Source organism: Mustelus asterias, chromosome 14 (assembly GCF_964213995.1).
Source record: "Mustelus asterias chromosome 14, sMusAst1.hap1.1, whole genome shotgun sequence".
In the NCBI taxonomy this organism is placed as follows: domain Eukaryota; kingdom Metazoa; phylum Chordata; class Chondrichthyes; order Carcharhiniformes; family Triakidae; genus Mustelus; species Mustelus asterias.
Genome location: NC_135814.1, coordinates 53,005,619 through 53,026,000, shown reverse-complemented (window position 1 = coordinate 53,026,000; position 20,382 = coordinate 53,005,619). Strand labels below are relative to the sequence as shown.

At 44.1% G+C, this 20,382-nt stretch overlaps 1 protein-coding gene across 1 annotated transcript in view; it reads left to right on the top strand.

The window, feature by feature from the left end:
* Positions 1-20,382, top strand: part of phgdh (phosphoglycerate dehydrogenase) — a 39,363-nt gene that overhangs the window by 11,355 nt on the left and 7,626 nt on the right. The window contains exons 5-10 of the mRNA XM_078229201.1: positions 1,305-1,403; positions 7,511-7,643; positions 9,866-10,014; positions 12,313-12,465; positions 13,060-13,198; positions 14,386-14,513. Of these exons, the coding sequence (XP_078085327.1) occupies positions 1,305-1,403; positions 7,511-7,643; positions 9,866-10,014; positions 12,313-12,465; positions 13,060-13,198; positions 14,386-14,513 (801 nt within the window). The remainder of the gene's footprint in view (positions 1-1,304; positions 1,404-7,510; positions 7,644-9,865; positions 10,015-12,312; positions 12,466-13,059; positions 13,199-14,385; positions 14,514-20,382) is intronic.

The following is a 20,382-nucleotide window of genomic DNA, read 5'->3' as shown; positions in this document are numbered from 1 at the left end:
GTGCAGGCTTGGAGGGCTGAAGGGCCTGTTCCTGTGCTGTAATTTTCTTTGTTCTTGAAATCTTACCAAAAAATGGCAGTGTTGGTTCTGGCGAGGGAAAATGACATGTTCTCAGACAAACGCACCAGTTTTCTTTCCAGATAGAATCATAGAATCCCTACAGTACAGAAAGAGACCATTCGGCCCATCGAGTCTGTACCGATCACAATCCCACCCAGGCCCTACCCCAATATCCCTGCATATTTTACCCACTAATCCCTCTAACCTACGCATCTCAGGACACTAAGGGGCAATTTTAGCTTGGTCAATCAAACCTAACCCGCACATCTTTGGACTGTGGGAGGAAACTGGAGCACCTGGAGGAAACCCATGCAGACACGAGGAGAATGTGCAAACTCCACATATACAGTGACCCAAGCCGGGAATCGAACCCAGGTCCCTGGAGCTGTGAAGCAACAGTGCTAACCACTGTGCTACTGTGCCGCCAATATACTGATATTGCCACATGCTGCCAAAAAAAACTGCTGGGCGTGATTCACGCTGTCAAGTAGGGGGGGCGCGGGGTTTCAACACACTGGCTGCACTGAGATCTGGGCGCCATGTTTAAAGGGCGCCCACGATGAGAACAAAGAATGAACCCCTACCCCCCCCAGGCCAACAGAGGTTTCAGGGGATCCCAACATTCGGAGCCAGCATTCAACCCCCTCTCTCCCAAACATCGGATTCCCCCACCCCCATATAGTCAATGCTTGCATTGCCCCCACTCGCAAAATGACCATTGGTGGGATCCCCAGCTCCCACATCTGCTCCTGAACACCACCACATATCAATGGATCTCTTCACACACATTTCCTCCTCCTCCTCCCCCCCCCCCCCCCCCCCCCCCAGCCCCCACTTTACTGGGAACTCCCTGCACAGGCTGGCACTGCCAGATTGGAATGGGCATGGTGCCAACCTGTGCTGGGGGCATTGCCAGGGCACTGCCTGACTGTGTCCCCCTCCACTTTTACACCCCCAGGGGGATCCCCAGAACAGGTTGATGTCTGGGTGAACCTGTTATAAACTGCACTGAACTGACGTCATATCGGTGCAGTTTGAATGTACTTTAGTGGGGGGGTTATTTAATTATATTTAAATATATGAAAATAGGTGTGAACCTGATTATGTCACAGGTGAGGAGCGGTGAAAATCGGAAATTGTGGACGGCAAGCATGGGCTGAAGATTACCCCCATTACTCCTGTTTGAAATTCAACTTAAAGCTTGTGACTTAACCAGATGTTGATCTTGATTTTTTAAAATATAGTTCATGGGCATGGAGCTGTTCAGGAAAACCCTTGGAATTGTGGGGCTTGGTAGAATTGGCAAGGAAGTAGCAACAAGAATGCAATCATTTGGAATGCAGGTAATGCCATTGTGGTAAGACATCAGTTTAATTATCTGTCAAATCTTCATTCATAAATGAAGAGCATATAAAGATTGCAGGGTGCACACGTACACTGTGAAATGGTGAGCATCATTAAAACCATCTTTTGTTAAGAGATGATTTGCTTTCCTGTGTCAGATAGTTTAAGGTGAGGGGTTTTGTGACAGAAGGTTGAATATTCAAATTGTTGTGACATGATTTGAGCTTCCTATGCGTTATTACTTTATATGAAATATAAAGAAGTTAAACATGCTAATGTTTATTTGAGATGAGCAACAGGTGTCACAGTAGAATATCAAATATTGCCTGCCATTAAAACTGAATTTAAGTAGACCAATGCTTTGAATTTTAATTTCTGCTCTGCAAGTGAGAGTATTCCTTCTTAGTCATGCTGTAGTTGAGTGCAGCCAGTATCAATAAGGGAGCATTGCTAAATGAATGGCTGAAATTCATGGTGTTATGGGGGATATTGCTTATCACCTCCCCCACACAGTTGCAAATGTCTGTTGCCAGGCAACTTAAAAATCACCTCCCAGAGAGTGGAAGTCCTGCCCTCGAGAATTGCCAGAGCTCGGTAGTTAACGCTGCTGGAACTGGCAGGAGGCCCTGCAATGAAGGGGACGTGTCCACTGGACGCAGGTAAGTTTTTGGGCTTTTGGACGGAGAGCCTAGGGAGGGGATTTGGGGAGTGGGAATGCCTCTGATGCAAATTTCACCACCTCCACACCACTCCTCTGCATTATGGCATGGGCAGCATGATTGTTTAATTACTGGGCTTGTCAACAAACTAATTTGATGATTTCTTTTAAATGGCTGGTGGACTGCCAATTTCAGCACTTGCCTGCCCAGTGCTTTATAGGGACTGGGTAAGGGGCTGGCAGGAGGGTGGTGGGCTAGCCACCTGTCATATATGCCCCCATGCTGCAAACATGACTGGTAGGGGACATAAAATCCAGCCCCAAATGTTAAATTAATATCCTGATAAATTTTCATATAATTAATCTGATTTGAATGTACTGATCATACTATTCGCTTCCACACATGTCGTAAGCTACTAAAATACTTCCAAGATATCTGCAGAAAAACTAGAAATAAAGTTGTTCTGAGGACCTAACTTCAACTTGTTGATTGTCCTGATTTGTGTAACCAGCGTACAATGATTAAATGATGCATTACTGAACTTATGACATCCTCCTCCCAGAGTTATGTGGAGGTTGAAGGTGCTTGGTAAAATTTAATGTAGAGATTGTTTAAACGGATGAGGCTGAATATTGTTTCTCTTTCATTGAAAAACAGGATGGGTCTTTCATATTGTGCCAAAATTTTGTGTGTCACCAATGCCCTGTTTTCAAATAGCACTACGAATACTGTACTGTATGTACAATTAGCATCATTTTGTGGAAATCTTGCTTTGAAATATGTGACTTGTAGAATGTCAACTGAGTTCTGACCTCAGCAGAGATCCTCAGCTTTCTTCAAACATGAGCTCAAATTTAATTTATAAATAGATCATGAAGTACCAGAAGTTTTAAACACGACGGGTTCTAGGTGAACTTGTTGTAAATGGCACCGGCATCATGGCACACTGACATCCACTGAATATCCAGAGGTGGGGGTGGGTCCTGGAGAGAGTGCTTGCTAATGTATTAAATTGAGCTTTCTTGTGATCCTGCAGCATGTTTCGGGCCACTCCACCGGCGAGGGGTTGGTAAGATCGGAATTCAGAAATTTGCCGGCGCGAATCGTGCCGCTATTTCTGCTGAGAGTGCAGACTCAAAATCACCCCCATTATGTCTAAGTTTTCAGAGTTTGATTGAATCACTCAAACTGTGTTATTCTCCAAACTGCAGCTGGAATTTTCTGCAGTCTGATTTCTGAAAAGCTGTGATCAGCCTTTGTTTTCCCAGTGAAGTGTGAACAATACTACCATTGAAACATTATGAACGTAAGCATCCAGTAACATTTTTAATCGGTTGGCTGATTAAAAAGTAGGATTGAGTGATATTAAAACAATTGTTCTATTATTTTGGATGACTATTGCAAGGGTTCTCCAAAACAGTGAAATATAATTTAGCATTTTATACCTCCATCCCCCTATCTTTATATAGGCTGTTGATGCAGAACAATTCCCAGCTATTGAACTTAAAAACAAAAAACTGAAATTCTGTTTGCACCAGGTACCTACTCAGTAACCTAGCAATCAAAAACTCATGAAAGAAAGAAAAACAGATTTACATTAATATAGCACCATTCTCAAGTTCAAGGCATTGCAAAAGGCAGAGCAAGTAGGTGAATAGGCAAGACTGATGGTGGAAAAAAGTTGCAACTAGATGGAAGAATTGTGCCTGTCATGGCTCAGTTGCAAGTGTCAGACAAAGTTGTAGGCTATAGACCCTCCCCATACCCATCGCACATGCGCACCCCCTCCCCATGTCCATGTGCCAAATTCCCCTCCAACTCGATTTTACAAGTTTGCTGATGACACCACCATCGTGGGTCAAATCTCAAACAATGACGAGACACCATACAGGAAAGAGATAGAGAATCTGGTGAACTGGTGTGACAACAATAATCTCTCTCTATGTCAACAAAATGAAGTTGTTGATTTCAAACGTAGTGGAGGACATGCCCCTATCTACATCAACGGGGACAAAAGTGGAAATGGTCAAGAGCTTCAAGTTTCTAGGTATCCAGATCGCCAACAACCTGTCCTGGTCCCTCCACTATAGTTATAAAAGCCCACTAATGCCTCTCAGGAGGCTAAAGAAATTTGGCATGTCCGCTATGACTCCAACTTTTACAGATGCACTATAGAAAGCATGCTTTCTGGTTGTATCACAGCTTGGTATGGCTCCTGCTCTGTCCAAGAACACAAACTACAAAGGGTCGTGAACGAAGCCCAGTCCATCACGCAAACCAGCCTCCTATCCACTGACATTGTCTACACTTCCCGCTGCCTTGGAAAAGCAGCCAGCAGAATCAAGGACTCCACACATCCCAGATAAACTCTTTCCTCCTTCCGTTGGGAAAAAGATACAAAAGTCTGAGGACACATACCAACCAACTCAAGAACAGCTTCTTCCCTACTGCCATCAGACTTTTGAATGGACCTACCTCGTATTAAGTTGATCTTTCTCTACACCCTAGCTATGACTGTAACATTATATTCTGCACTCTCTCCTTTCCTTCTCTGTACAGTATGCTTAGTAAAGCACGCAATAAACAATACTTTTCACTGTATAATGCATGTGACAAATCGAATCAAATCCATGTCTGTCAATCATGTGTGCCCACCTCCCACTGCCCCTCTCTCTGCTTCTCTGTCTCGTGCACATGCTCCATTCCTATGCGTGCTCTGGCTGTCTCACTCTGTATCTCTTGCCATCTTTCTCTCATAGTTTTTGGAACTGTGTTACTGAATAGTGCAGTCTTCATATTGAAAGCATTTCTCTAATCCAGTTTATTGTAAAGCATTCTAAAGTTTATTATTGTCACAAGTAGGCTTACATTAACACTGCAATGAAGATACTGTGAAAATTCCTTAGTCGCCACACTCCGGTGCCTGTTTGGGTACACTGAGGGAGAATTTAGCACGGCCAATGCACCTAACCAGCACGTCTTTTGGACTGTGGGAGGAAACCAGAACAGCCAGAGGAAATCCACGCAGACACAGGGAGAACATGCAGACTACGCACAGACAGTGACCCATGCTGGGAATTGAACCCAGGTCCCTGGTGCTGAGGCAGCAGTGTTAGCCACTGTGTCACTGTGCCGCTCTTGCATTCCTACTGTAAATAGCAGCAAAGCAAACTACGTTTATAAACAGTGCTTTCTTTGTATTTCTGCATGCCAGAGTCACATTCAGAACTATTAATTAATCAGAGCGAGTATTTTTAACCTTTTGGGGGCCGATTTTACCATTAAAACATGGTAAAGTCGGGCATGAGGCCGTTAATGCGATCCGCGTCCACGCAGATGGCCACTTTACCGAGGCCCAGGAATGGCTGCGATCCGATTCGCGCCCGAAACGGGTGCAATGGCAATTTTAAATACATTTTCATGCATTTCAATTGAATTAATGAACTGCCCGCCCAACTTGATTAGCATTTCCCCCTTTACCATCGCGTTCGCACATCCAGATTCGACGCAAAACAGACATGCTCAGCAAAAAGTTTATTTCGGGCGCTCCAGCTGCTGAAGAGGTAAGTTCAAAGCTTCCAATGGCTCTCTGACTCAGATCGGTGGTTTGGGGGCGGGGGGGGGGGGGGGGTGTGTCAGATGTATCTGGTGGATGGCGGGGAAGGGCAGAGGGAGGCCAGATTGTTGCCTGGTGGAGGGAAGGGAGGCGGGTCCGATCGTTGTCTGGTTGGGGAGGGGTGGGTAGGGAGGAGAGGCGGGCCCGATCATTCTCTGGTGAGGGGGTGGGTCAGATGTACCTCTGGGGAGGGAGGGAGGCCAGATCATTCTTGGGGAGGTGGGTAAGGTGTATCTCGGGGTGGGTGGGGGTGGCGATTTGTTCACTGGTGGGTGAGGGGGGGGGGGGGCGATTTGCTCACTGGTGGGGGCGGGGGGGGGCAGATGGATCTGTGGGGGGCAGTGGGTCACGATCGGTCTGGGTAGCGGAGGGAGAGGGGGGTGGATAAGGGGGAAAGTTATGTTGTCGGGGTGGGACAGTGACTGTGGGGGCCATTGCTCCCGCTTTTTGCTCCCGCGATGCTTTATCTGCTTTTTGCCGCCCAGGCGCGCCTTTTCAAATATTTTTCTCACTGCGCATGCGCAGTTCAGAGCTCCAATCATTTCGGGTGCAATAAGCCCCGCCCACAGCACGATTCAGACTTGTGATTTTTTTGGGGCTTTGTGTGTATGGGGGCGCCTGAGAACAGATTTCCAAGTCGGATCTGAATCACGCCCAGATTCAACACTTGGAATGAAAACGGTAAAATCGGGCCCTTTGTTTCAAATTTAGTTTGAGTGTTTCGTAATTGGAGTATTTGTGTTGCTGATTTGTGAATACATCACCCCAGAGTGAAATGCTCATGAATTGTTTGGTCTCATCAGTTGAGACCATCTACTTCACTTCATTCTCCCTCCCTCCCATATCTTTGTCCTGACTCTGACTGGAATTTCACCCCCTCCTGCTGTGCGGCAGAGGGGGTGATGGTGAAACATTGGGTGCCATGGCAACAGCCCTATGCCTCTGCTGGGATTTTAACTGTGGCAGGAAGGGGTCAGCCTGCCCACCCAAACTGGCCGTCTCTCCTGACACTGTTAGAACTTTCCTGTGGCAATGGGTTCCAGGTCCAGGCAGGCAGTCAGATGGCTTTGTTGTTGGCTGGGAATTGTGTGCCTCCTGTCACCCCCACATCCCCCACCATTCCTTGACCCGCAGGGCTGTGCCAGCCTGGCCCTGAAATCCATGACACATGAAATCCGAAGCCATGGTACTGCAGCTGGTGGCCCTTTTTGGGACCAGACAGCTGCCAGCCTATGATTGGCCAGCAGCTCTTAAAGTCTCCCGGCGGTCATCAAATGTCTGCAGGGTGATCCACGCAAGCAATGGAGGGGCTTTCCTTTGACTTTCAACCTGGAGGGAGGGACAATCCACATGAAGATCTGTCCTTGCCCTCTGCACACAACAACCGCCCTTGGCCCAGTGTTTACTGAGTTTGTCAATGCCTCCCTCCTGCATGGGTTCTGATTCCCCATCATCCCTCTGTAATGTTCTACCCTATCTTCAGTCACAAAACCTTCAACTTCCTCAGTCATGCACTTTGGATTGCACTCCCAAAACTCCTCCTGCATTCCTGTCGCTAGACCCTCCTTCAATATTCAAGTCATCTGATTTTGCCTTTGGTCACTATCCATAACCATTCAACACTCCATGGTATCGGAGTGTTTTCATCTTTATTTGGAATGTTTTATTTTATTAGGGACATTATGTTAAGTAGAAGAAGTTGTTTTAGTCATTCAAAGAAGTTTAGTTGTTGGACCTCTGTTGAGCCCAGAACACAAAATGGTGAATCGGACCGAAATTAAAAAGCGTCTTGTGAATTAAAAGCAAATACATTTTGAAATTATTATTTCAGACCGTAGGCTATGATCCAATCACTTCTGCTGAAGTGGCAGCTACATTTGGAGTAGAATTCCTGGATCTGGAACACCTCTGGCCACAATGTGACTTCATCACTGTCCACACTCCTTTAATGCCATCTACCAAAGGTAAGTCCGTGTTTGGTGCCTCAAAAGTGTTGCATGCTGATTTTAAAAGGACATTTTCATTTTTGTGTGAGCTTAACAGTTGATGCAAATGGTGTATAATTTATTTCAAATGTTGAACCTCAGTGGAGACCTACCTTGTCATCCACTGCAGTAACACCACTAGCAATAGATCTCTGTGAGTAACGTTTTTAATGCAATTAAGGTGATGAACAATAAGTTATCTGGTGGGATTTATTCGTGCCCCTTTCAACAATATCAGACTCTAAATGATCTGGATTGAAGAGAACAACTGAGAAATTCTAAAACTAAAGTAAGATGAGAAAAATCTGGATGTGCACAGTAAGTTGGTCAGCATCTGCAAAGGGTAAAAAAAACAGATTAATGGTTTGTTGAAGGATGTACTGTCAGATCATTAACTCATCTATTTGTAAGTTGTTGACCAACAAAATGTGTGTTGCTGATACTTTTCATTCTGAATACTGTGCTTGGTGCATTTTGATTCTTAATTTTTTTTTTATTTGGGTAAATCAAGGTTACGGTCCAATGCCCATTTGAGCAGTTACACAAGTTTGTAAACAGAAAAGAAAAAGGACAAGACAAATCCAGAAATGGTGACAAAATTTGACGACAACCTATTATTTTAAAAGCTTGAAGATTGTAATGAAGGCAAGACTGAGGAAGGACAGAGTTGCCTAATTTTGAAATCCAAAACAATCAAATAGAAATTAAACGGTGGTAAACCTTACTTCCAACATAGTGAGGATATGGGGTGAAAGAAGATTGTGTAAAATGGTGCATCTGAAATTGAGAAAAACTTAATCTCAGACATACCGATCATATATTAGCATCATTAAATACAGGTGAAGCAAAATGATTGAAGAAATTAGATAAGTGTTATGGTATAGAGATTGATTGCAGAACTCAGTGTTACAGAGGAATCTGGGTGTCCTGGTACATAAATCATGTAATTTTAGTATCTAGGTACAGCAAGTGATTAGGATGGCAAATGAAATATTGATTTTTATTGAAAGGGCAATGGAATATAAATTTGGGAAGTTTTGCAACAGTTGTACAAGCCTTTGGTGATACCACGTCTGGAGTAATTAACGCTGCAATGAAGTTACTGTGAAATTCCCCTAGAAATCTTAGAAACCCTACAGCACAGAGAGAGGCCATTCGGCCCATCGAGTCTGCACTGACCACAATCCCACCCAGGCCCTATCCCCATATCCCTAAATATTTACCCATTAATCCCTCTAACCTACGCATCCCAGGACACTAAGGGCAATTTTAGCGTGGCCAATCAACCTAACCCGCACATCTTTGGACTGTGGGAGGAAACCGGAGCACCCGGAGGAAACCCACGCAGACACGAAGAGAATGTGCAAACTCCACACAGACAGTGACCCAAGCCGGGAATCGAACCCAGGTCCCTGGAGCTGTGAAGCAGCAGTGCTAACCACTGTGCTACTGTGCTACCGTGCCGCCCAGTTATACAGTTTTGGTCTCCTTATTTAAGGAAGAATATAATTGCATTAGAAGCAGTTCACAGCAGATTGCTGGAATGAAGGAGTTATCCAATGAGGAAAGTTTTGACCTGTAACCATTGGAGTTTAGAAGAATGAGAAGTAATCCTGTTGAAACATACAAGATTCTCAGGGGACTTGACAGAGTGGAGGCTGTGAAGATGTTTCACCAGTGGGAGAGACTAGAATGAGGAGATACAGTATAAAAATAAGGGGCCTCTAAGTTGGAAATGGGAAGAATTTATTTTTCGCTCAGAAGGTCATTAGTCTGACAGTCATTGAATGTATTTAAAGCCGAGTTAGATTCTTGACTGAAAAAGGAGGGATCAAAGGATTTAGAAGCTAAATGGGATAGTGGAGTTGAGGCCACAAGCAGATCAGTCATGATCTTATCGAATGGAGGAGCAGGCTCAAAGGGCCGAATGCCTACTCCTAATTCATACGTAGGTTTGTATGTTTCTGCTTTAGCTCATATCTTATTGGGCTTAGCTCTTGGGATGATCTTGGTCTGTATGGCTCAGTGACATATTGGATAAACTTACTGAGTCTTTGGTTGAATTAAGTTGTACCTTTTTCAGATAAAGCTTCTCAATGAATCCAAACTATCTTATTTTGTTTAAATCGGCAGTTTGGAGGCATTCTTCAAGTCTGACAAAATTATCTTATTGTCATGCTTTGTATCTTTTTAATCTTTAGGACTCCTGAATGATGAAACCTTTGCCAAATGCAAAAAAGGAGTCAAGGTTATTAATTGTGCTCGAGGAGGCATTATTGATGAGGAAGCATTGCTTCGGGCATTGGAATCGGGACAGTGTGGTGGGGCAGGACTTGATGTATTTGAAGAGGTAAGAAGAAATTGTATATTGCATTGCCCTTCATTAGAGTTGATGGTTTTTCCTCCCCAAACTTAACATTCTGTAATAATTTTTGAAAGTATAGTCATTTATTGTAATTGCATTTATATTGCACTTTATCAAGCTGAAACATCTTAAAGTGCTTTGGTGAATTTCTGTTGGAGAGCAGTGACACTCGTGTGGATCTACTTAACCTATTTGTCTGCTTTTACAAATAGATTTTTGGATACTAAAAATTAAGGGATTAGTGCAGAAAGGTGGATTTGAAGTAGAAGATCAGCCGTGATCTTATTGAATGGTAGAGCAGACTCAAAAGGCCAAATGGCTTACTCAGGCTCCTCCTACTTATGTTATTACATAAGATTTTACCATGCCAGATTTGGGACTGTATTTTTCTTCTCTGACCATCAGCCTGTCTGCCAGTGTCCCACCATCATGACCTTGACACAATTTCTGAGTAAGTTCTGATTACATATACAGGGTATTCTGTACCAAGCCGCTGCTGGGGCTTGGAAAATGCAGGAGGTGCCTCAGCCTAACCATTGTCGCAGCATTTAGAAGGTGAGGAAAGTGAATTCGGGGAGTGACGGGCCAAAGCGCCCAATGATCTGACAACAGTTTTCATGTTATGCCTCAGTCAATTGAGCCCTATAGGTCAATGTTTAGAGTTTAAGGAGAATTGTTCACCTTTGGAAGACCCCAAACCCCACTGAAAGCACCCTGGCCTGCTCAGATTAATAATTATACCAAGAAACCTTTGTGGTTCAGCTCTTCATTCGACAAACTTGCCACAAAATACTATTTAAAAATTGAGACTTTAAAAAAACATGTACACAGGCAACAATCTGTGAATGTAATGGGAAATAATTCGGTAAATATGGTCAAAAGTAATGACATTTTGCTACATGAACATTTAAGTATTTCCTTTATCTCGCATTCTGTGGATTTTTAGACTTTGTCAAAACTAGCAGCATGGAGCGGCACAGTGCCAGGAACCTGGGTTCAATTCCCGGCTTGGGTTACTGTCTGTGTGCAGTTTGCATGTTCTCCCTGTGTCTGCTTGGGTTTCCTCTGGGTGCTCCGGTTTCCTCCCACAGTCCAAAAGACGTGTTGGTTAGGTGCATTGGCCATGCTGAATTCTTCCTCTTCGTGTTCCCGAACAGGCGCCGGAGTGTGGCAGCTAGGGGATTTTCACAGTAACTTCATTGCAGTGTTGTTGTAAGCCTACTTGTAACACTAATAAATAAACTTAGTGAAATGGACAATATAACCAAGCTATTATAACTTGTGGGTATCTGGAGCCTAACCAAGCAAATTTGATCTGTTGCATCCAATGTGGAAGGGACTTCTATAACAATTACAGGCTTGTCTCAAGGTAAGTGGCAAATCATTGTAACCACTGCTGGAGGGTAGTCTCCAGAACAGTTAAGTTATTCTCTGGTTCAGGATATCTATCTTTTGGAAAACTCTGAAAGCAGAAAAGAACAACTGTGCCCTAAGGAAAATAATGATGAGTTTGGTAAGAGTCCGTGTGGATTTATGAAAGCGAAATTATGTTTGACAAACCAATTGGAGTATTTTTGAGGATGTTACACTCAAAATAGATGAGTGAGAACCAGTGGATGTGATGTATTTGGATTTTCTTCGATAAAGTCCCACGTAGAATGTTAGCAAACAGAATTGGAGCTTATGGTATTGGGGGAAATATAGTGGTATGGATTGAACATTGGTTAATGGGCAGAAAACAGAGTGTGGGGATAAACATGTCATTCTCAGGCTGTGACTGACAAATAAGGTACTCCAGGGGGCACTTTGGCACTATGCATGGGGCTTGGGGGTGATCGGTGGGTTGGGGGGGGGTCCCACTCATTCGGGACTAGAGGGAGGCCAGCGATTGGGGGGGTCATCACGAGTGGGGAGGTGCTGGAAATCGGGGCATTCCTGGACATGGGGGGGAGGGGGGTGCTGGCTGGCCCGATCGTGGGGGTGGGGGGGTCGGCACTGCAGGGGTCCCGGGCTGGCCAGCGATCAAGATGTATGTCAGTTTTCCCACAAATTCAGCAATTACAGCTTTTTTGGGAGAATCGCCCTCTGTGTATCTTGTTCTAAGCTTTGCACTTCCATTGTTATAGCAGATGAAGCTTGTAAGCATTGATGTTTTCTAATAGGGCGCACTTTTTATCTATACTTCAGAGTGGAATTTGCATTGTATTTCAACCATCAGAATTGGAAACGGATGAGTCTGCAGTTCTGCTTTTAATGCTTTGTGTTTTATATTGCTGTCCTCAGGAACCACCTAAGAATCTTTCTCTCGTGAAGCATCCAAATGTAGTCAGTTGTCCACATCTAGGTGCCAGCACCCATGAAGCCCAGGGACGCTGTGGAAAGGACATTGCATCTCAGATTGTGGACATGGTGAAGGGAAGGTCACTTGTTGGAGTGGTATGTATTGTTGCTACTTTTTTAAAGCATTTTGAACAGGAACTTCTCATTGAGTAAAAAAAAAATGAGAGGAAATCGGAAAAAAAACTCTGCCTAAATTAGCCGTGCAAGAAAAGTCGTTCAGTATTAAATTCAAGAGTAGCATAAAAGCTAACGTGTTTAGTTTATCTGTAACCAAAACAACTACTTGGAGAAAAGCTACTGCGAATGCTGGAAATCTGAAATAAAAACAGAAGAAGCTGGAGAAACTCAGTAGGTCTGGCAGCATTTGTGGAGAGAGAGTTAACGTTTTGAGTCTGTGACTTCTTTAGAGCTACGGACTTGAAACATTAACTCTGTTTCTCTCTCCACAGATGCTGCCAGACCTGCTGTCTTTTTCCAGCATTTTCTGTTTTTATTACTTAAAGAGAAAGTTGCCTCAGACCTTTGCAATGTTATAAAATATTTGAGACAACATTGCTGTAAAACCTATTACAATTAACCCCAAATTTTGCAACGGGGGAGGAGATTCCTTATGTGATCTGATATTACTTGTTAGTTTTTTCAGTAGTAAAGTTGACTAACTGGCGTTTTTTTTTCCTTGTCCATTGTTAGATTAATGCCCAAGCCCTTAGCCATGCCATGGCCCCTGAAACCAAACCCTGGATCCAGCTTGGGGAAGCACTGGGTTCATTGGCAAAAGCATGTGCTGGACAGGAAAATGGTCAAATGAAAGCACAGGTTACAACAATTGGTAAGTAACACAATTTGGACAAAGTGTTATCAGCACCCTTTTCTCTCGAAGGGTTCTGCACAGTTTTGGGGGAGCAATCAACTCATGGTTGAGATGAGTGCAGTGGTGTGGCAGTGTTTGAAGGGAATGGCTATATGAGAATATGGTATGGCCTAGTTATAAGGTGGTTCCGCTCAAGTCTTGGCTTGTATTTTCTGGGTCCTGACATGAGAATAGATTTCAAACACCATATCAATTCTTAGTATTCTTGCAAACTCCGTGAATGTCAGAGTCTTGACTTGTTTTGAGGTCCGTGATGCCAAACATTGGGCAGGATCTTGTGTCCACTCTTGCTGTCCACCGGAATGCCGGTGGGGGCTCCAGATCCGACGAAACCTGGAAATTGCGAATCTTGCTGGCGAGATCGCAATATCCAAATATTGAGCCATGGGTGTGTTTATAAACCTTGCCATCGTTACATTGACAAGATTTACAACAGGTTCGTCCAGACATGAACCTGTCGTGGGGCTCCCCTGGGGGCATAAAGATGAGTCTAGCCCTATGGGAGATGGAGGGGAGGCCCTGAGACCTTCGTGGTGGTGTGTCAGTGCAGCCAGGCTTTGGTGGCATGTTTAGGCCCCACACCTCTCCGTGATGGCATGAAACCAGCAACCTTTTTTTGGTAGTGTATCATAAGATCTGGAGAGAAACACACTGTCTTTCTCACCAGAACTGATACTTTGCCAAATTCTGGTAAGATCACCCCCCATTGTGTTGCCCTACACTATTCCACTGGTTACAGCTGGCTATGGGTTTCACTATATCTGAGGTAATCAACTAGAATTAAATTTGTCTAATAAAAAGTTTGACTATGAAATGGAGAAAATTCATGGCTGATTGTCTTTCTAGTCTGTATGAGGTGACATAATCCAATGTGTTTTTCATAACTTTTTTTTGCCGTACTTTAGATTGAGCTTCCAGGACTTGGAGAAAGAAAATAAAGAAGTTTAATGCGAGCAAAGAATATTTTTTTTGCAGTTGACTTGCAAATCTAAAACACAGATCCTGAAACTAATGATGTTGGAGTATAAGGAGATTGGCTGTGTTGGAATTGTGATTAACAGCTGACAGCATGAAAACAAGAGATAAAAATCTGTAAATAAATATATTTATGATTTAAATTATGACGGTATTTTTGAATTTTCAAGGTGCATCTTTGAAAAATGCTGGGAATTGTGTTGCCACTGCTGTGTTGGTAGGGCTGCTTAAAGGAGACTTAGCGAACCATGTCAACCTCATCAATGCATCATTGTTTGCAAAAGAAGCAGGACTTGCTGTAAGTTAGCTATTTTGTCATTTTTCAAGAAAATTATGCTCATTGTTTTAACCTGCATTTAACTGTCCACCTGAGGATGAATTTTGTGTTCATGGCCCAAAAGGTTGTTCCCCTAACATTAATATTGGTATGAAGAGGTGTGTAAATACATCTTTTATTTACACATGTATTAATTTTATCAAGGCATTTAAAAAGTGCATCACTAAACAGATTTGGGGTACATTTTACAGCTATAAAAGAACATTTAATGAAATTGTAGATGCTGCCTGGAGAAATAGTTCCTGCACACAATGTAAGGTCAGCCTATTTGCTTGGATTTACAGTTATCCAGCCCATGATCTATATTAATAGAACAAGCTATATTGTGTTCATAACTTTTCAAGACTAGTTAGTTGTCCTTATCACTCCTTCTGGTGAGGAGGAGAAAAGGCTGCGGTAAGTCCAACGCCGGCATCTCCACATCGTAAGCAAATGAAGCAGAACAGCTCCATTTAATGAGGCAGCTCAAAGGTGGAAACCTTTTTTGGAGTTGATGCTTCCCTTCAGTAATGGAAAGAGTCCAAGCAGCTTTAATGGAGAAGATTGGACGAGTGAATGCAGTCTCTCCTGTGCACTGAATCTTGGAGAAAGTAAAGAAGAAATTTCCTAGTAGGTAAATTTTGAATACATTGAGCTTTGTTTTCTAATATTGGTGTAGAAGGCATGTTTACAGCCATTCCGTTTGTATTTGAGTTGGAGTAAGTTTATTTATTAGTCACGAGTAAGGCTTGCGTTAACACTGCAATGAAGTTACTGTGAAATTCCCATAGTCGCCACAGTTCGGCGCCTGTTCGGTTCAACGCACCTAACCAGCACGTCTTTCAGAATGTGGGAGGAAACCGGAGCACCCGAAGAAAGTCCACCCAGACACGCAGAATGTGCAAACTCCATACAGACAGTGACCCAAGCTGGGAATTGAACCCGGGTTCCTGGCACTGTGAAGCAGCAGTGCTAACCACTCTGCTGCTCCACAAAAGGAAAATGCACAGCACTCTGATAACTAGCCAAATGCACAGGTTGCATGTGCTTGAGTACTGGGTATTGCCGCTACAATAATGGGAGTAGTTACATGTGGCAAAAACAGTGAACATACTACAAACAGCTGTCTGCGTACTGTATGTTCACAGACTAACCTGCAAATTATTGGCTTGGATATTTGGCTGAATAGTTTCCTCTTTCCAATGTGTGTCACTTTTCTATCTGCAGGAGAAACAGCAGTATGTACAGCTCAGGTGAGGAGGTGGGTCGCCTAATATTAAATATCTCCATACAAGCTTCTATTCAAAGTAAAGCATATCATCATTTATTCTAAACCTGTCCTTCTGTTACTATAGGTTCCTAAGAGAGGTAAATGGTCGAGACCAATCTGTGGACGCGGCTGAGCATCCTGCAGCACTCTGCATCACCTAGTCACACAGCAGAAAGCACATGCATCGAAACATCCACTGCAATGTCAATTAGTGAAACCGAGCAGAACTGAAGAGGACCAGGCACTGGTAAATTGGAGGAGCAGCAATCCATTGGCTAAAGGATCAGTCTGAGGGCTTCAGCAACCAACTTGTCCAAAATTGGACCTCAGGGCCAGGCTACAGATGTGATTTAATAGCTCAGCATCAGCAGATCACACAGCCATTGTGGAACATGTTTGCAACATACACAGTTTGAGGACACTATAGAGTCCACAACCCAGAAGTGTGCATTTCTGCATTATTATTGATCCACTCGACAGATCACCATGGAATGTTTGAACACTCCAGAACCCTATACAGCAGCGCTGTCATTTACTCAAGTCCCTCCTTTCAGCCATAACTCATGTAACAAATGCTGTGTTTGGGGCTTGAGAGACCTTGAGCAATCTACTTTTTGTATTTACTGAGACAGAGAACAAATTATGTAGTGGGCTTCAGTACCTCATCACTGCCTGTTGATTTGATGCCATTCAGATCTCTGTCCAACTGAGGGAGTACCCAGTGGCATCAGCCTGGCAGGAGATGCTTGAGATGATGGGGGCGATTTTACCATCGATTTGCACCCATTTTCGGGCACGACGACGACAATGGCAGCTTTTCATGCCATGTAGTGTGGTACTTGGTGCCGAAAACCTTCCTACATGGGTTCCACGCTGTATCACTGGTGGGTGGTTTTTGATTTGCCCGACCCGCCATCACCTTTAATGATCAGGGTACCACATTTAAAGGCCACCCTTGCACACAGCTGTGATCAGCGCTAACACCTTGCGGAAGAGGACAGCCATCCAGTGCCGCAAGAGGCTGAATTATCTCTGTTCTGCCATCGGAAGTCACCCTCCTCCTCAATCTCAACTTTCAGTTACACACCCAGTGCACACCCACTGGGATCTCATTTACTGTCAGCTTAAGGGTAATCACCACTCTCTCTCGCGCACACATCATCATCTCCCTTGTAGATTGTGTTCTCATCACCTTGCTGGTCCCACACTCACACCCCACCCTTCCTCCCTCCGGTCTCCCTTCTGGTGTTGTCCCAGTACCCCTGAGTCAACCCCCGGTGCCCCTCTCCCCCTTTGAATACGTGGAGATGCTCCATGAGTGCTGTGCTCACCTCTGACCTCCCCTCAGAAGTGTACTCATCCCATGCATGCCTTTTGAAGCCAGTCGCTCTTCACCGCTGTACCGACATCACACTGCCTTAGATGGACATTTTGACGGTGAGTATAATTTTTTTTTTTCATTTTTGGTACATGGGCGTCGCTGGCAGGCCAGCATTTATTGCCCATCCCTAGTTGCTGTTGAGAAGGTGGTGGTGAGCTGCCGCCTTGAATCGCTGCGGTCCATGTTCTGAGGGTTGACCCACAATGCCGTTAGGGAGGAAATTCTAGGACTTTGACCCAGCGACCGCAAAGGAATGGCGATATATTTCCAAGTCAGGATGGTGAGTAGCTTAGAGGGGAACTTGCAGGTGGTGGTGTTCCCATTAATCTGCTGCCCTTGTCCTTCTAGATGGAAGTGGTTGTGGATTTGGAAGACGCTGTCTTAAGGATCTTTGGTGAATTGCTGCAGTGCACCTTGTAGATAGTACACACTGCTGCTATTGAGCATTGGTGGTGGAGGGATTGAATGTTTGTAGATAGAGGTTTACAGCATGGAAACAGGCCCTTCAGCCCAACTTGTCCATGCTGCCCTTTTTTTTAAAAACCCGTAAGCTAATCCCAATTGCCCACATTCGGCCCTTATCCCTCTATACCGATCGTACCCATGTAACTTTCTAAATGCTTTTTAAAAGATAAAATTGTACCTGCCTCTACTACTACCTCTGGCAGCTTGTTCCAGACACTCACCACCCTCTGTGTGAAAAAATTGCCCCTCTGGACACTTTTTTGTATCTCTCCCCTCACTTTAAACCTATGCCCTCTAGTTTTAGACTCCCCTACCTTTGGGAAAAGATATTGACTATCTAGCTGATCTATGCCCCTAATTATTTGATAGACCTCTATAAGGTCACCCCTCAGCCTCCTACGCTCCAGAGAAAAAACGTCCCAGTCTATTCAGCCTCTCCTTATAACTCAATCCATCAAGTCCTGGTAGCATCCTAGTAAATCTTTTCTGTACTCTTTCTAGTTTAATAATATCCTTTCTATAATAGGGTGACCAGAATTGCACACAATATTCCAAGTGTGGCCTTACCAATGTCTTGTACAACTTTAACAAGACGTCGCAACTTCTGTATTCAATGTTCTGACCGATTAAACCAAGCATGCCGAATGCCGCCTTCACCACTCTGTCCACCTGTGACTCCACTTTCAAGGAGCTATGAACATGTACCCCTAGATCTCTTGTTCTGTAACTCTCCCCAACGCCCTACCATTAACTGAGTAAGTCCTGCCCTGGTTCAATCTACCAAAATGCATCACCTCGCATTTGTGTAAACTAAACTAAACTCCATCTGCCATTCGTCAGCCCACTGGCCCAATTGATCAAGATCCTGTTGCAATTGGAGATAACTTTCTTCACTGTCCACTATGCCACCAATCTTGGTGTCATCTGCAAACTTACCATGCCCCCTATATTCTCATCCAAATCATTAATATAAATGACAAATAACAGTGGGCCCAGCACTGATCCCTGAGGCACACTGCTGGTCACAGGCCTCCAGCTTGAAAAACAACTCTCTACAACCACCATCTGGCTTCTGTCAAGAAACCAATTTTGTATCCATTTAGATACCTCACCCTGGATCCCGTAAGATTCAACTTTGTGCAACAACCTACCATGCGGTACCTTGTCAAAGGCCTTGCTAAAGTCCATGTAGACAACATCAACTGCACTGCCCTCATCTACCGTTTTGGTCACCCCTTCAAAAAACTCAATCAAATTTGTGAGACATGATTTTCCACTCACAAAGCCATGCTGACTGTCCCTAATCAGTCCTTGCATCTCTAAATGTCTGTAGATCCTGTCTCAAAATACCTTCCAACAATTTACTCACCACAGACGTGAGGCTCACTGGCCTGTAGTTCCCAGGCTTTTCCCTGCAGCCCTTTTTAAACAAAGGCACAACATTTGCCACTCACCCGTGACTATCGATGATTCAAATATCTTGGCTAGGGGACCTGCAATTTCCTCCCTAGCCTCCCACAACGTCCTGGGATACACTTCATCAGGAGATTTATCTACCTTGATGCGCTTTAAGACTTGCAGCAACTCCTTCTCTGTAATATGTACAGTCCTCAAGACATCACTATTTATTTCCCCAAGTTCCCTAACACCCATGCTTTTCTCAACAGTAAATACTGATGAGAAATATTCATTTAGGATCTCGCCCATCTCTTGTGGATCAGCACATCGATGACCTTGTTGATCCTTAAGAGGCCCTACTCTCTCCCTTGTTACTCTTTTGCTCCCTATGTATTTGTAGAAGCTCTTTGGATTCTCCTTTGTCTTATCTGCCAAAACAGATTTGTGTCCCCTTTTTGCCCTCCTGATTTCTCTCTCAACTGTACTCCTACATCCCCTATACTCTTCAAGGGATTCACTTGATCCCAGCTGCCTATGCATGTCATGTGCCTCTTTCTTCTTCTTGACCAGGGCCTCAATATCCCGAGTCATCCAGGGTTCCTGACTTCTGCCAGCCTTGCCCTTCACTCTAAGAGGAATGTGTTTACCCTGAACCCCGGTTAACACACTTTTGAAAGCATACCACTTACCAGACGTCCCTTTGCCTTCCCACAGACTCCCCTAATTAACTTTTAAAAGTTCCTACCTGATACCATCAAAATTGGCCTTGCCCCAATTTAGAATTTTAACTTTTGGGACAGACCTATCATTCTCCATAGCTATCTTAAAACTAATAGAATTATGGTCATTGGTCCCAAAGTGATCCCTCACTAACACTTCTGTCACCTGCCCTTCCTTATTTCCCAAGTGGAGGTCAGGCTTTGCTCCCTCTCTAGTCGGGCCATCCACATACTGAATGAGAAATTCCTCCTGCATACACTCAACAAATTTCTCTCCATCCAACTATGGCTGTCCCAGTCAATGTTGGGAAAATTAAAATCTCCGACTATAACCACCCTATTTTTCTTGGAGCTATCAATAATCTGCTTACATATTTGCTGCTCAATTTCCCGCTGACTATTTGGGGGCCTATAGTACAACCCTATCAAAGTGATTTCCCCCTTCTTATTTCTCAGTTCCACCCATACAGACTCAGTGGCCATACCCTCGGATATATCCCCTCTCAGTCCGGCTGTGATGCTTTCCTTAATCAAAAGTGCAAACCCCCCCCCCCCTCTCTAACCTCCCTGTTCTATCTTTCCTATAGCTTCTGTACCCTGGAACATTAAGCTGCCAGT